Source organism: Nicotiana tabacum, chromosome 18 (genome assembly GCF_000715075.1).
Source record: "Nicotiana tabacum cultivar K326 chromosome 18, ASM71507v2, whole genome shotgun sequence".
Lineage (NCBI taxonomy): Eukaryota > Viridiplantae > Streptophyta > Magnoliopsida > Solanales > Solanaceae > Nicotiana > Nicotiana tabacum.
In genome coordinates, this window is record NC_134097.1 from 68,347,555 (window position 1) to 68,361,584 (window position 14,030).

The 14,030-nt window shown below is 37.9% G+C and overlaps 1 protein-coding gene across 1 annotated transcript; it reads right to left on the minus strand.

Annotated features, from left to right (window-relative positions):
- Positions 1–3,361: 3,361 nt before the first annotated feature.
- LOC107775546 (coatomer subunit alpha-1) lies at positions 3,362–13,608 on the minus strand. Its single transcript, XM_075236957.1, has 3 exons — positions 13,101–13,608; positions 7,334–7,828; positions 3,362–6,562 (listed from the first exon to the last, which is right to left on the minus strand). Exons 1-3 carry the CDS (start codon positions 13,306–13,308, stop codon positions 3,606–3,608), a joined length of 3,660 nt encoding a protein of 1,219 aa, XP_075093058.1. The 5' UTR covers positions 13,309–13,608; the 3' UTR covers positions 3,362–3,605.
- Between the last annotated feature and the right edge of the window lie 422 nt (positions 13,609–14,030).

Genomic DNA, 14,030 nt, shown 5'->3' on the forward strand with positions numbered 1-14,030 from the left:
TGATTTTCTTAACATGTGTTCATTCCTTGTTACCATTTTTTCTTTAGATCCGTTGCTAACTTACATTTCGGAACTGCTTTACTGTCATTTATTTTCTCGATTTCGATTATTTGATTGTACTACCTTGTTTATTGTCTTTTATCCTAGTAGGTGTCTTGACCTAGACTTGTACTAATCTACCGAGGTTAGGTTTGATACTTACTGGGTACCATTATAGTGTACTCATACTATGTTTCTTCACATTTTTGTGCAGATCCAGATACATCATCCCGTGACTGACGCTATTGATTGATTAGCTACTTTCAGAGACTTCAAGGTACACTTCCTCGATGTTCGCAGGCCTCGAAGTCACCTTCTGTTTTTAGATGTTCTATTGTTTATTTCATGTTCCAAAACAATATTGTATTCGAGACTATTCATACATCCTTATAGAGCTTATGACTCGGTTCCACCAGGTTTTAGGGAGTTGTTGACAGATGTACTGTTGAGTTTTATTGTGATAGTTTAATTGTTTAAATTGAGGTTTTATTATTATTTCTACTATTTCTCAATATATGTTAGGCTTACCTAGTCTTAGAGAATAGGTGTCATCACGACATCCTAAGGTGGGAAATTGGGGTCGTGACAACTAGTCTTGGATTTTCAAAGAAAGATTTTTGTTCTCTAGTTAGAGGTTGTAATTAAGTGAAATATGACGGTATTTTGTATGATTTTTATATTTTTGATATGTATTTTAAGTTATTGTCCGTATTCTTTCATAAAATAATTTTATGAGCCACATGTATCTTCACTCGTAAATTGAGAATTTTCTGAGTAATAAATAGTTACCACTAAAGTGGTTTGTTTATTTGAACTCACGATTTAACGACCCGACCAGTCGTTTGAGCATTTGCATTCTGTTTAGTTGTTTGAAACCTTGAGTAGCTCTGTATGATGTATTATGACTTGTATGAATCGTGAGTTTTGGTTTTCAGGTGATTCGGAATTGATTTGGAAGAATGAATCTCATGTTAGAAGCTTTAAGGTGGAAGAGTTGACCAAGTTTGACTTTTGTGTTTTGAGACCGGATCGAAGTTTTGATGGTTCTGTTAGGTTCGGATGGTGATTTTGGACTTGTGCGTATGACCGGATTTACATTTGGATGTTTCTTGAAGGTTTTGGCGTTAATTGGCGAAAGTTGGTAATTTGAAGATTTGGAAAGTTCATAGGTTTGACGGGAGTTAACTTTGATGATATCAGGTTCGGACTATGGTTCCGTAGATTGGAATAACTTCGTTATGTCATTTGGAACTTGTGTACAAAATTTGAGATCATTCCAGTTTGAGTTGTTATGGTTCGGCAAGAGTTTTGGACTATGGTTCTGGAGATAGGAATAAGTTCGGACTATAGTTCTGGATATTGGAATAACTTCATTATGTCATTTGGAACTTGTGTGCAAAATTTGAGGTCATTCCGGTTTGAGTTGATATGGTTCGGCATGAGTTTTGGAAGTTGAAAGTTCATAAAGTTTGATTTGAGGTGCGATTCGTGATTTTGATGTTGTTATGTGTGATTTGAGGCCTTGAGTAGGTCTGTGTAATGTTTTGGAACTTGCTGGATGTTTGGACGGGATTCCGAGGGGCTTGGGTGAGTTTCGGATGTATTTTGGATCATTTCGAAGCTCCATGCATAGCTGGTTTACTGCTGGTGTCACAGTTATTCTTCCTGATCACGAAGATATAGACGCAATCGCATAGGCCAAATCTGGAGCTAGGCACTTTCTTCATCGTATTCGCATCTTGGGGACTGAGTTCGCGTAAGTGTTGGGGACTTGAGAATTGTGTTCGCGTAAGTGGAATCACGGTCGCGTAGTGTTGAGTTGGGCAACTGGGAGTTGGTGAATCCTCTTTCGCGTTCACGTGGAGTTGGTCGCGTTCGCGGATCGGTGGCATTTGTAGGCATCGCGTTCACATGAGTAGACTCGCGAACGCATAGAGTATCCCAGGGCAGTGTGATTTTTTCTTCTTCGCGATCGCGATTCATATATCTGAGCAGTGATTATAAGTACTCTATTTCGGGCCCTTGAGTTATTTTATCATATTTTGAGCTATGGGGCTCGGATTTGGATGATTTTTGAGGCGATTTTCACCATATGGATTTGGATAAGTGTTTACTATTCGTCTTTTATTTTATTCCATGATTACATGTTCGATTTTGGCATTTGATTGATGATTTCAAAGAGAAATTGAGATTTTTTGTCTAAACTCTCCTAAAGTGAATATTTGGGTCTTGAACATCGATTCGGAGTCGAAATTGAGTGAAATTGGTATGGTTGGACTCGTAATTGAATGGGTTGTCGAAATTTGTAAGTTTTTTCAGGTTCCGAGGTGCGGGCCTGGATTTGATTTTTTGGTTGACTTTGTGTAATTGATTAAAGATTCAATCTTTATCATTTGGGTTTGTCTCATATGGCATTATCTAATGTTTTAAGTTTTTTTGGCTAGTTTCGAGCCGTTCGGAGGTCGATTTGTGCGGGGTGGAGCTTATAGAAGATTGCTTGGGTTGTTTGAGATAAGTATTTTATCTAAACTTGATTGAGGCACTATTTGCATGAATTATTTGTGATAGCTATGTGCTATGGGTGCGCATACATGTGGGGTTTGAGCCCATATGCGAGCACCGAGGTAATTATCCATGCTCGGGGTAGTGCTTAGGCTATGATGTGCCTAGGGTTGACTGTTAAGCTTTAAGTTATAATGTTTCTCATATTTGTATCATTGTTGTGAACTATTTGAGCCATGTTTGAGATCACAAGGAGGCTACGTCAAGCAATTAGTAGCTACATAATGTATTAGCTAAACTATAACTACGACTTGCAATAAACCTCCAAACAATAGTCATTTCAAAAAAATTCTCCATCTTACAATAATTAGAACTTGAAGGTTAATTAGCAATTCAAGTTTAAAAGTGGGTTATGTGGCCAAACAGCCCAAGTAAAAATATAGCAAAGGGGCCTTGGTGATGGAGCACCTTTGCACGAGAGAGGGCGAAACATAAGGCAGAATGCTCCAGGAGCCCATATGTATAAGCTTGATTCATCTAACAAAATTGCCAAATTTTGTATAGAAACAAAACTAGAATGCACATGAATGGACATTGATAACTGAAAAAGGAAATTCAAATTCTTAAGAACCTTCACATTTATCTGATATCTTCATTTAAATTTCAGGCCAAAATAACAATGGCAATCAAAAAGTATTCCAGCTTCTACCTGCTAAGGAAACCTGGAGCACGGGGCTATGGAAACATATAATGACAGAGTCAGCGTTCAGGTCCGGAGGGGTTTTGCAATTTATATACCTAGCGTACTCGGTCACCACACTTCAAAAAATTGGTTGAAGTCAAAATCTTACATGTTTATTACAATAAAAAAATTTAGCCACAAAAAGACTAAATAACGAGGGCAAAAGTCTGTAAAAACTGATTGCAAAACTATCGAAACAAATATAAACCACAGATACAATCGCATAGAAAGCATGTCCTTGATCACCATGCCTAAACTTCTAAGACGTAGATTTAGAATCATCTAATGACATGGCTGAATATAACTGCACGAGAAGCTGAAATCACCTTATCTGTGCTGGCGAACAAAGCAAGCCAGACGCATCTGCTCCAACAACTGCAAGATCACAAACAGTACAAAGCTGCCCTTGCTGGGACAGTACAAAATGAGTACCACAGTAAGGACAAGTGACATCCTTCTGGCCCCGGTATATCGGGACATATGTTGCCCCACAGACGACAAAAGGATTTCTGAAATCATAATTTAACTGTGAAATATCTCGCATATTCTTCTCAGCTGCCTGCAGAACCTGGCGGGCTGTTCTGGCTTGGCTTTCATTGGTTGGATTGGTCTCCAAGAGTCTCCTAGCAAAGTTGGAGGCTGAGCTAAGATTTCCTGCCTTGTAGCAGATAGACATAGCATTCTGTAATGCGAGTCTCAAGTGAGGAATCTGCAGATTACAGTGTGTGAAATAGGCAGCCAGCTCCTGCTGACGAATGGGATTATCTTTCAATTCCTTTCTCTTAAGCTCCATTTGCAAACCCAAAACATACTCCTTCACTATGACAATCAGTTCCTTGACCTCATCCACTTCCCGCCTCGACTCAACCACAATCAGAGGAATGGTGTGAAGGATGCTCAAAAATAGTCTAAGAGCATCAGAAAATTTCCCACCAGTTGTCGCCTTATAAGCAGCTTTAAGTTTTTCCTCCAACTGAGAAAAATTGAATATAAGAGCAGGTGGACCTCGAACATTAGGACTAGCTGACTCGCTCCAACCTCTCTCAATCGCCACAGAGATGACTGGCATTGAGGAGAAGGCAAGCAGATGAGTGTGGCTTCCCACATGAAGATCAATAAACGATGCTTTTAAAGGTGAGAAATTCCTAACACCTAGTTGTCGGCTCAGCAACCGCATAGCAGTGTCAAAATTGCCAGCAGCTGCATGTTCAGCAGCTAGAGATGATTTTTGGACCCAAATCTGGCTCACAGGCATGCCAGGTGTTGGGGTGACAAACACAGAAGAGCGAGCATTGGAAGTAGTCTTTGGTGTGTCGGTATCAGGTGGCAGATCCAGATCCTCAAGATCCCATCCCACCTCCTCATCATCATTTCCTTCTTGCCCTTCCTCATCACCAAGCACCATACTGATGTCCCCATTCTGAAGATTTTCCACCTCACCAATGTCCAATGACTCACCCCAGTCTGCATCTGCCGCCTCTTCATATTCCTCTTGTCCTCCCCTGCCTGCAATGTCCAGACCACCTTCAAATATCCCTTTCGTCACCATCAACAAGGGCCAGTCACCACCACCCAAGATGGGAGTTGGGGGCAGCAATAGTGAAGCTTTCTTCCCCTTTGGCAATGATGGAACATTATCTCCCAGTTCCTCTGCAAGATGCTCAGCAGTATCATTGAGCCCGTGGGCAGTAGCTGTGATGTATGCAAGGGGCAGATGACCAGCATTTTCCAAAATTTTAACACGCTCACGGACATCACCAAGGTACAATGCATCGTGGAACTGACCCATTACATCATTTTTTACCTCAGCAATTTTCATCATTTTAGATAACTTTTCCAAGTTTCCTGTTATTAGATATAGGAAAGACAACCTCTCAAAATTCTTCGTCTTCTGGTAGGCATATTCAACAATACCTGCATTACCCTGCCGAAGGGCTTCCACACCAAGCCTATACCAATGATCTTTTTCATCAATCTTTTTGGCAGATTCAAGAGCTATCTCAATATTCCCACTTTCAAGTGCTAAGTTGAAACGAGTGCGCTCATCCTTCACAAAATGAAGAGCAACTTCTGGAAAACCCTTCTGCTGCAAATATGCAATCATGGCTTGACCGCAGAGCTCCGAGTTCCTTATCATACTCATAACTTGGTCGTATCTCTTTCTAAGCAGACACAGCTTGAAAACATATTCAGTTGAATCAATAATAATAGGACGGTTTTTTCCATCTCGATCCAAGCAAAAGATAGTGTTCCCATATATTTTTGTAATATAGACAGGGACATCCAGGGTTTTGATGATTCCACAATCCCCGTTGGGAAGACAGTACTTAATGTGGGTAAGTGTTGTATATATGAATACACCATTGTCATCCCAGCCACCGCTCTTGACACGAATAGTCTCATGAAGGGTGCAGCGGTGCACAAGCTTCTTATCAGCTATAACTATGGAATGCTTGCTAACCAAAGCGACACTTTCCATATCAGGTGACCAAACAACATACCTGACAAAAGAAGTCTGAAGTTCCCCAAGAATAATTCTCTGCTGGAGATCAAAAATGACAACTCTATCCTCTGCCCTGCATAGTAAGTTTCCGGTGCCAGCATAAAATATTGCATCAGTAGCCATAGGAAGAAGGCTTTTCTTGACAATTTCATTTTTGAGATTCTTGACCAGGAATTGATTAGTGCTCTTCTCAAGCACCGCAAACCTGTTTCGGGCAACAAATACAGCTGACCCTCCGCTTCCTCTTTTTGCATCTTGAACAGTATCACCCCTACCATAACTATCTTTAGGTACAACATAAAGTTCATAGGAACCGCCATCCGTGTCTGAACATATCAAGATAGCATTTTCTGTAGGACTATATGAAAGTGTTCGTGGACCTTGGTTCACACTGTTTGAACCGGGCCTTCTAATTGGTATCAACTGTGTGTCCTTCTGAGTTGAATACTCATACACTCGGAGAAAGCGATCCTTTACATAAAACAAAGAATCACTACTCACAGAAAAAGCAGGACGTTCTCTCTCCAACTTGAATACTATCATCCCACTATCATGACCAGCCGCTAGAAGATTCATCTCAGGATGACATGCAAGGATCCAAAACCTATCATGCTCCCTGCGGAAAGTCTGAAGACCAGTCCTTTTTGTAGCATCCCATACTCGAATGCTCTTATCCTCTGAATTTGAAACAATAATATCTTGCCTTGGATGAAACAAAACACATGAAACATTGTTCATGTGGCCTCTCAATGTGTCCACCTCCCAAGCCTTTGTATCTAGGAACAACAAGGCACACTAGCAATCAGAAAACACTTAAAATGTAAGATTCCTTCAACAAAATAAGCAGTTTTTCAACCAGCAAGACTCCATTCAACAATTCTGCTACCAAGAATAAATAGTTTTACAAGCTGAACCAGCAACTTTAATCCACTTATTGCTTCAAGTTGGGAAAAAACCATTCTTGCTCTGAAGGAGTATTTAAAGTTAAAAATATGGTTCTTCCGGGGAGGGGGGAACTTTTGCCTCATTATAGATAGTAAGACACTTAACTGCAGTACAACTCAAATCAGCTTCAAGCAAGCTTCAGAAAGGTTTTAACCCCCCCCCCCCGGGGGGGGGGGGGGGGCGATGAACAGAATGCAGCTTTTCATTGTAACATCTTCAGATGTACACAGTATAGAAAGATGCAGGTAACAGCATTTATATACTATAGTAGTGATATCACCGTCTCAGATTTTCAAGATAACAACCAATTTCCAGTGATTAGGGAGATCCTAATGGATGATTTCTGAATATAAGCTGAAAGGAAGACATATAACATACTCCTACTTCTAAGGGACAAGTGGACAGCACAAAAGCTTGTCTTGCAGCTAGACTGATGTATAACTGAAAAATATGCAAATAGCATGAAGTTTGCAATGTATCGTTTCATCAAATGAACTTATTTTGGTGTTCTAGGTTCCACAGGTGACAGGACACGAAAAGTGAATGTGGAATAAAGCAAGTAAAGATGGCAATCAAGTACATCAAGAATTTCAGGAGCATACCATTCATGCGCCAAATTTTCACTTGGCGATCATCTGCACCAGAAACTATAAGGGGGAGTGTAGGATGAAACGATGCCCAGTTAACCCCTCTATCATGACCCTCCAAGACATACTTCACCACAGCATCCACTCCACCAAAGAAATCAGTATTCATCTGACTTAACCGCAAGATATCATCAGCAGGAGAAACAGTTTTCTTTCTTAGAGCACCAATATCCCAGACACGAACAGTCTGATCCAAAGAAGCAGAGACAACCAAGTCCTCTTTGTGATGAAATGAGGCGCACATTACATAATGATTGTGGCCAGTCAAGACGGATATACAAGTACGAGACTGCCAGTTCCATATCCGGATGGTCTGGTCGTCACTTGCACTAACAATCCAGGGATATTCATGGTGAAATTGAACAGTTCGGATATAATCAAGATGTCCTAGTAGGGTAAACAGGCAGCGATGCAGCTTATAGTTCCAAACCTTAATCTTGTAATCATCTCCTGCAGTAACAAGAATTTAAATACACAAAAGGAAATAGTTCTCAGTCGATTTGCATTATGCATGCGTAAAGCAACATATACTCTAAGAAATGTTACCAGTAAACCAAGACAATAAAGTGTCGCAATAATGGACTACAGGAAAGCAGCCTTCACAGTTTAGAAGTTTAAAAAACAGATAACATAACAGAAACTACCCATTTTATTTGCCATGATCATGCAAAGTTAACAAATATGTGGCCCCAAAAGTACGTTATTTAGACACCAAAACTGAGGCTTCTAATAATGCAATATTAGCAATATGCCCTGATTCCTATAATAAATTCAATAATGGACAAAATTAAAGAAGAAACCACACTAAATTAAAGAAGACATATGCCCCCCACCCCCCTAGGTCTAGTGGTAAGAGTGCAGCGCATATGTGGGCTAGGCACATGTCACGGGTTTGAATCCTGCTGCAGATGAGCAATATCTTAAGTGGAGAAGGGTAGAGGGGCAGGCACATTATCCAAGGAGTTCTGAACCATGCGCCACTGCCATCAGGAGTTTCGCGTTTATCAAAAAAGAGAAAACCACACTACATTAATCTACGAATCAAAACTCACTCAACAGATCTTTGATACACTATCAAAAAGAGAAGGAAAACAGGAGTAGAATCATACCCATGCTTCAAAGCTTCGGGGGCAAAGAGAAATAACGGGAACCACAGCTAACAAAGTGCATCAACAATTATAGAGAACCAACAAAGTTAAAAGGGGAAAAAGAGGTTTTAGTCCCTAATTTATTGTTTTATTCCATTTGTCCCTATGTTATTCAGTTTTTTCATATTTAATTTCAATAAAACCAAACGTTCAATTATGTTCCACCTGCGCTGTTGTACATATTAACTGGAACTATCATTCAGAAGATGAATAACAAAAGTAACTTCACAAATTCATGGATCACACATATACTCATCCACATACTTTAGCAGATTCAGAATACATCACACTGCGATGCAAATAGAATTTTAGTCCCTAAATAATCTTCTATTAAGGCTTTGGTTCCTCCAATATTCAACATAGCACATTTAAGTATTTCACCTTCAGTTAGAACTATGTTCTTATGTTTGAATTACCCATACAAAGTGAGACTATCATTCAGAAGATAAAAGAGAAAGTACTTCCTAAATTCACAGATCACACAAAGCCTCATCCATATTATTATTAGATCCACGCTCCGTCATACAGTTATACAAATAGCAACTTAGTCCCCAAATTATTGCAAAATTCCATTTTTGGTCCTGTATTATTCGACTTAGCACTTTGTTGAAGGTAACATTTGTTGTATATATATTAACTGCACCAAAGCTAGTGCAATCATTCATAGTTACAAAAGGTGGAACAGAAGGGTAATCCTTAACCTACTTACAAGGATCATAAAACGTCAACAAAAGACTCTAGATCTTCCATGTATTCTTGCTTACACCAAAAATAGAAAAGGGATAAACATTGCATTTTCAACTTAGCACATTTAAACTTCAATAATTATTACGGTCCAATCATGCATACAAACTAGAACTATCATTCAGAAGATTTTTTCCTTTTTTATATAGGATTCAGAGACCCTTTTTTCTATAAAAGGGCTAAGATAAAACAATAAAAGCAACCTTCTCAAGTAATAGACCACACACATGCTCATCCACATACACCAGTAGATCCAATTCCAATACTCATCCCAACAAACTAGTATATTCATATTCCATCACATTTTGATGCAAATAGCATTTTAGTCCCGGAATTATCATTTTAATTCGGGTTTCGATCCTTCTATTATTCAAATTAACACATTTAACCTTCAATTTAACCAAATGTGCATTTGTGGTCCAATTGAATATACAAACTGGAACTATCATTCAGAAGATAAGCTAGATCATCCTTCTCAAAATAAGCCTTTGTCATATCAGGTAAATGAATCCTATAGCAAGGGGGGTCTTCACTCGGCAAAGCTAGATCATCCTTCTCAAAGTAAGCCTTTGTCATATCTGGTAGATGCTCTAGAGCAAAGAGCTTTAAAAAAAACAAAAAAAAAATAAAATACTGAAATAAAAAGAGATGTACAAAGCATAAAAAACAATTACTTACATGGATCAGCAAATGACTCAGATTTGTCCCTCCCTCCTTTTGCAACCCAAATAGAGAGTAGGCTCAAACTGCTGACCCCCATGCAAAACATTTACTTTTTTATATCCTCCAATGCATATAAAAAATCTTCTATTACAGCATTATTTGAGGACACGGGGCAGATTACAATGGCTAGGATGTAGAGGTAGTGCGCCTTAATAAATGGGTCTAAATTATCGCAAGGTTCAAATACCAAAGAGAAATTTTCATATAACCAGTCTAAACTTTAAAAAGTACTCACTAAGTTCTCATCACCATCTGAGTTATCCGATAGTTGAACTCGGTGTAACAAATCTCGACATTTCTGGAAAAAATTTGTCGGTTACTACCTATTAAGGGTCGGCGAAACCAACAAACTTGTTCAAAAATGCCAAGATTTGTTACACCGAGTTCAGCTAACGAATAACTCAGATGGTGATGTGAACTTAGTGAGTACTTTTTTAAGTTTAAATTAGTTATATGAAAATTTGTCTCAACCTTGTCATTTATTAGGACATACTATCTCTACATCCTAGGAACTGTAATATGTCCCGTGTCGTCAAAAGATGTTGTAATGACAGATTTTTTATATGCATTAGAGGATATAGAAAAAGTAAATAATTTTGTGTGGGGGTAATTAGTTTGGGCCATCTCTATTTGGTTTGCAAAAGGAGGGAGGAACTAATCTTAGTCATTTGTTGGTCAATGTAAGAAATTGTTTTTTATGCTTTATATGTCACATTTTTGTTTCAGTGTTTTAACTTTTTTATTGACTTTTCTTTACCGGTCTTTGTTCTAGAGAACTTGCCAGATATGAAAATTTATTTTATGGTGGTCCAATCACGCATACAAACTTTCCATAAAAGTAGAAAGATAAAATAATAAAAGCAACCTTCTCAAGTAATAGACACCAGTAGATCCAATTCCAATACTCGTCCACATAGACCAGTATATCCATATTCCATAACATTTTGATGCAAATAGCATTTTAGTCCCTAAATTATTATTTTAATTCAGTTTTGAATCCTTCTATTATTCAAATTAACACATTTAACCTTCAATAGAGCCAAATGTGCACTTGTGGTCCAACTAAATATACAAACTGGAACTATCATTCAGAAGATAAGCTAGATCACGCTTCTCAAATAAGCCTTCGTCATAATAGATAGATGAATCCTATGGGAAGGAGGCTTCACTCAACAAAGCTAGATAATCCTTCGCAAAATAAGCCTTTGTCACATTTGGTAGATGCTCTAGAGCAAAGAGCTTTAAAGAAAAAACAATAAAAAAGTTAAAATATTGAAATAAAAAAAGACATAGAAAGCATAAAAAATAATGTCTTACATAGACAAGCAAATGACTAAGATTATTGTCTCCCTCCTTTTGCAATCCAAATAGAGAATGGGCTCAAGCTGCTGACCTATGCAAAATCATTTATTTTTTTATATCCTCCAATGCATATAAAAAAGCTGTCATTACATCAATCTTTTGAAGACACGGGGCAAATTATAATACTTAGGATGTATAAGTAGTACGCCTTAATAAATGAATCTAAATTACCGCAAGGTTCAGGGACCAAAGAGATAATTTCATACAACTAGTCTAAACTTTAAAAAGTACTCGCAAAATTCTCATCACCATCTAAGTAATCTTTTAATGGAACTCGATGTAATAAATCTCGGCATTTCTAACAATTTGTTGGTTCTGCCGACGACTAGTTTACCCATAATAGGTAGTCATGTTAGACTAGTAGTCAACAGAACTATCTATTGAGGGTAAACTAGTAGTCTGCAAGATCAAAAAATTGTTCAGGAATACCGAGATTTGTTACACTGAGTACCAATGCCGGTAACTCGGATGGTGATGATAACTTAGTGAATATTTTTATAAGTTTAGACTGGTTGTATGAAAAATTCACTATGATCCCTGAACCTTGCGATGATTTAGACTCATTTATTAGAGTGTACTACTTCAACACACTATGCACTGTAATATGCCTCGTCTCCTAAAAAGATGTTGTAATGGCAGTTTTTTTATATGCATCGGAGGATGTAGAAAAAGTAAAAAAAATTACATTGGGGTCAATAGTTTTGGCCCACACTCTATTTGTTTGCAAAAGGAGGGTGGCACCAATCTTAGTCATTTGTTGATCTAGGTAAGAAATTGTTTCTTATGCTTTTTATATCTCTTTTTTATTTTAGTAGTTTAACTTTTTGGTTGGCTTTTCTTTAAAGTTCTTTGCTCTAGAGCATCTACCAGATATGTCAAATTTTATTCTGGCCCACTCACGCATAGGGCCACGCATACAAACTGGAACTATCATTATTCAAAAGATTTTTTTCTTTTTATATAGGATTCAAAGACCCTTTTTCTATAAAAGGGTAAAATAAGATAATAAAAGCAGCCTTCTCAAGTAATTGACCACACACATACTCATCCATATACACCAGTAGATCCAATTCCAATACTCAACCACATAGACCAGTATATCCATATTCCAACACATTTTGATGCAAATAGCATTTTAGTGCCTCAATTATAGTTTTAATTCGGGTTTTGATCCTTCTATTTTGAAATTAACAAATTTAACCTTCAATTAAACCAAATGTGCGGTTGTGGTCCAATTGAATACAAACTAGAACTATCATTCAGAAGATAAACTAGCAAAAGTACTTGTAACTTTCTAAATCATGGGTCACAACACATACTCATCTAGACACATCAGTACATCTCCACTCCGTAACATTGATATAAATAGAATCTAGTCCCTATATTGCTGTTTTCTTCGAGTTCTGACAATGTATTATTAAAGTTCGCTCATTTAACCTCATAAAACTGATTTTCCCATTCAGAAGCATGGATCACACATATAGTCATCAACATACATCAATAGATCCACGTTCCATCACATAGTAATGCAAATAGAATTCTACCCCCTGAATTATCAGTTTATTCTGGTTTAGTTCCTACTGGTAATTTAAAACATATGTGCAGCTACAGTCCAATCACACCTAACTGAAACAAAAGTAAATGTAAAGTCATGGATCACACACATATACTCACCCAGATACATCAATAGATCCACACTCCATTACAACAAATTCTTATACCAAAAAAGGAGAAGAAGATCGAACCTCCGGAAACAAAGAGAGGCTGAGATTTATGAAAATGGACGCCGCGAACGGGGCCATCGTGCTCATCAAATCGATCAATGAGAGTTCCCATACGGTAATCCCATAGCTGGATCACGCCGCTGTGTAGACTGGCTAAGATCCATGGCCTTTTGCTGTGAAAACTCAAACCTTTCACTCTATTACTCTTCGTCTCAAACTTTGTCAACATTTTATCTATGCACACACACTACAGAGAGTGAGTAAAAAAACTTTGATTGAAATCTGAAACCCTAAATGGATCGTGAGATTGATTTTGAATCAGATCTGAGATGGAATGTGCATTTTTTTTAAGATCGAAGAAAAGTGGTGGTGAGTGGGGTGCGTAGGTTAAGCGCAAAGTGTGTGCGTAAAAATAGATCGAGCTTTTGAGAGAGAGAGAGAGGGGGGAGAGGGGGGAATTAGAAAGAGAAGAGCTGCTACTGCTGCTTTCTGGATCAACTTGATATGTAATTGGAGACACGACGAACGCGACTTCATATTAAGATCCGTTTTTTATTAATGAAAAAAGGATGGATTTTTGCATTCCTATCTCATGCCATATAGCAAACTATATTACTTAATTACCAATTCTATATCATAACGTATTTTAACTGAACATTAATTATACTTTATATTATTCTTAAATTTATGGTATCGTATATTCCTTCAAATCCCCACCCCTACGTTTCTCTCTCTCAACCTCACGCCCTCAGCCATGTATCACCACACACCCACGTTTCAAACCATCATTCCCTATGTTAAAACCAAAAAAACAATTGAAACCATCTATCATTAACGTCCAAAATTAAGGTTTTTTCTTTTATAACCAATCAAAATTAAAGTCGAATCTTCAAAGTTCATACACATCAATAACTTTTGATGGTTATGATTTCGGGTTCCTTCAATAATATA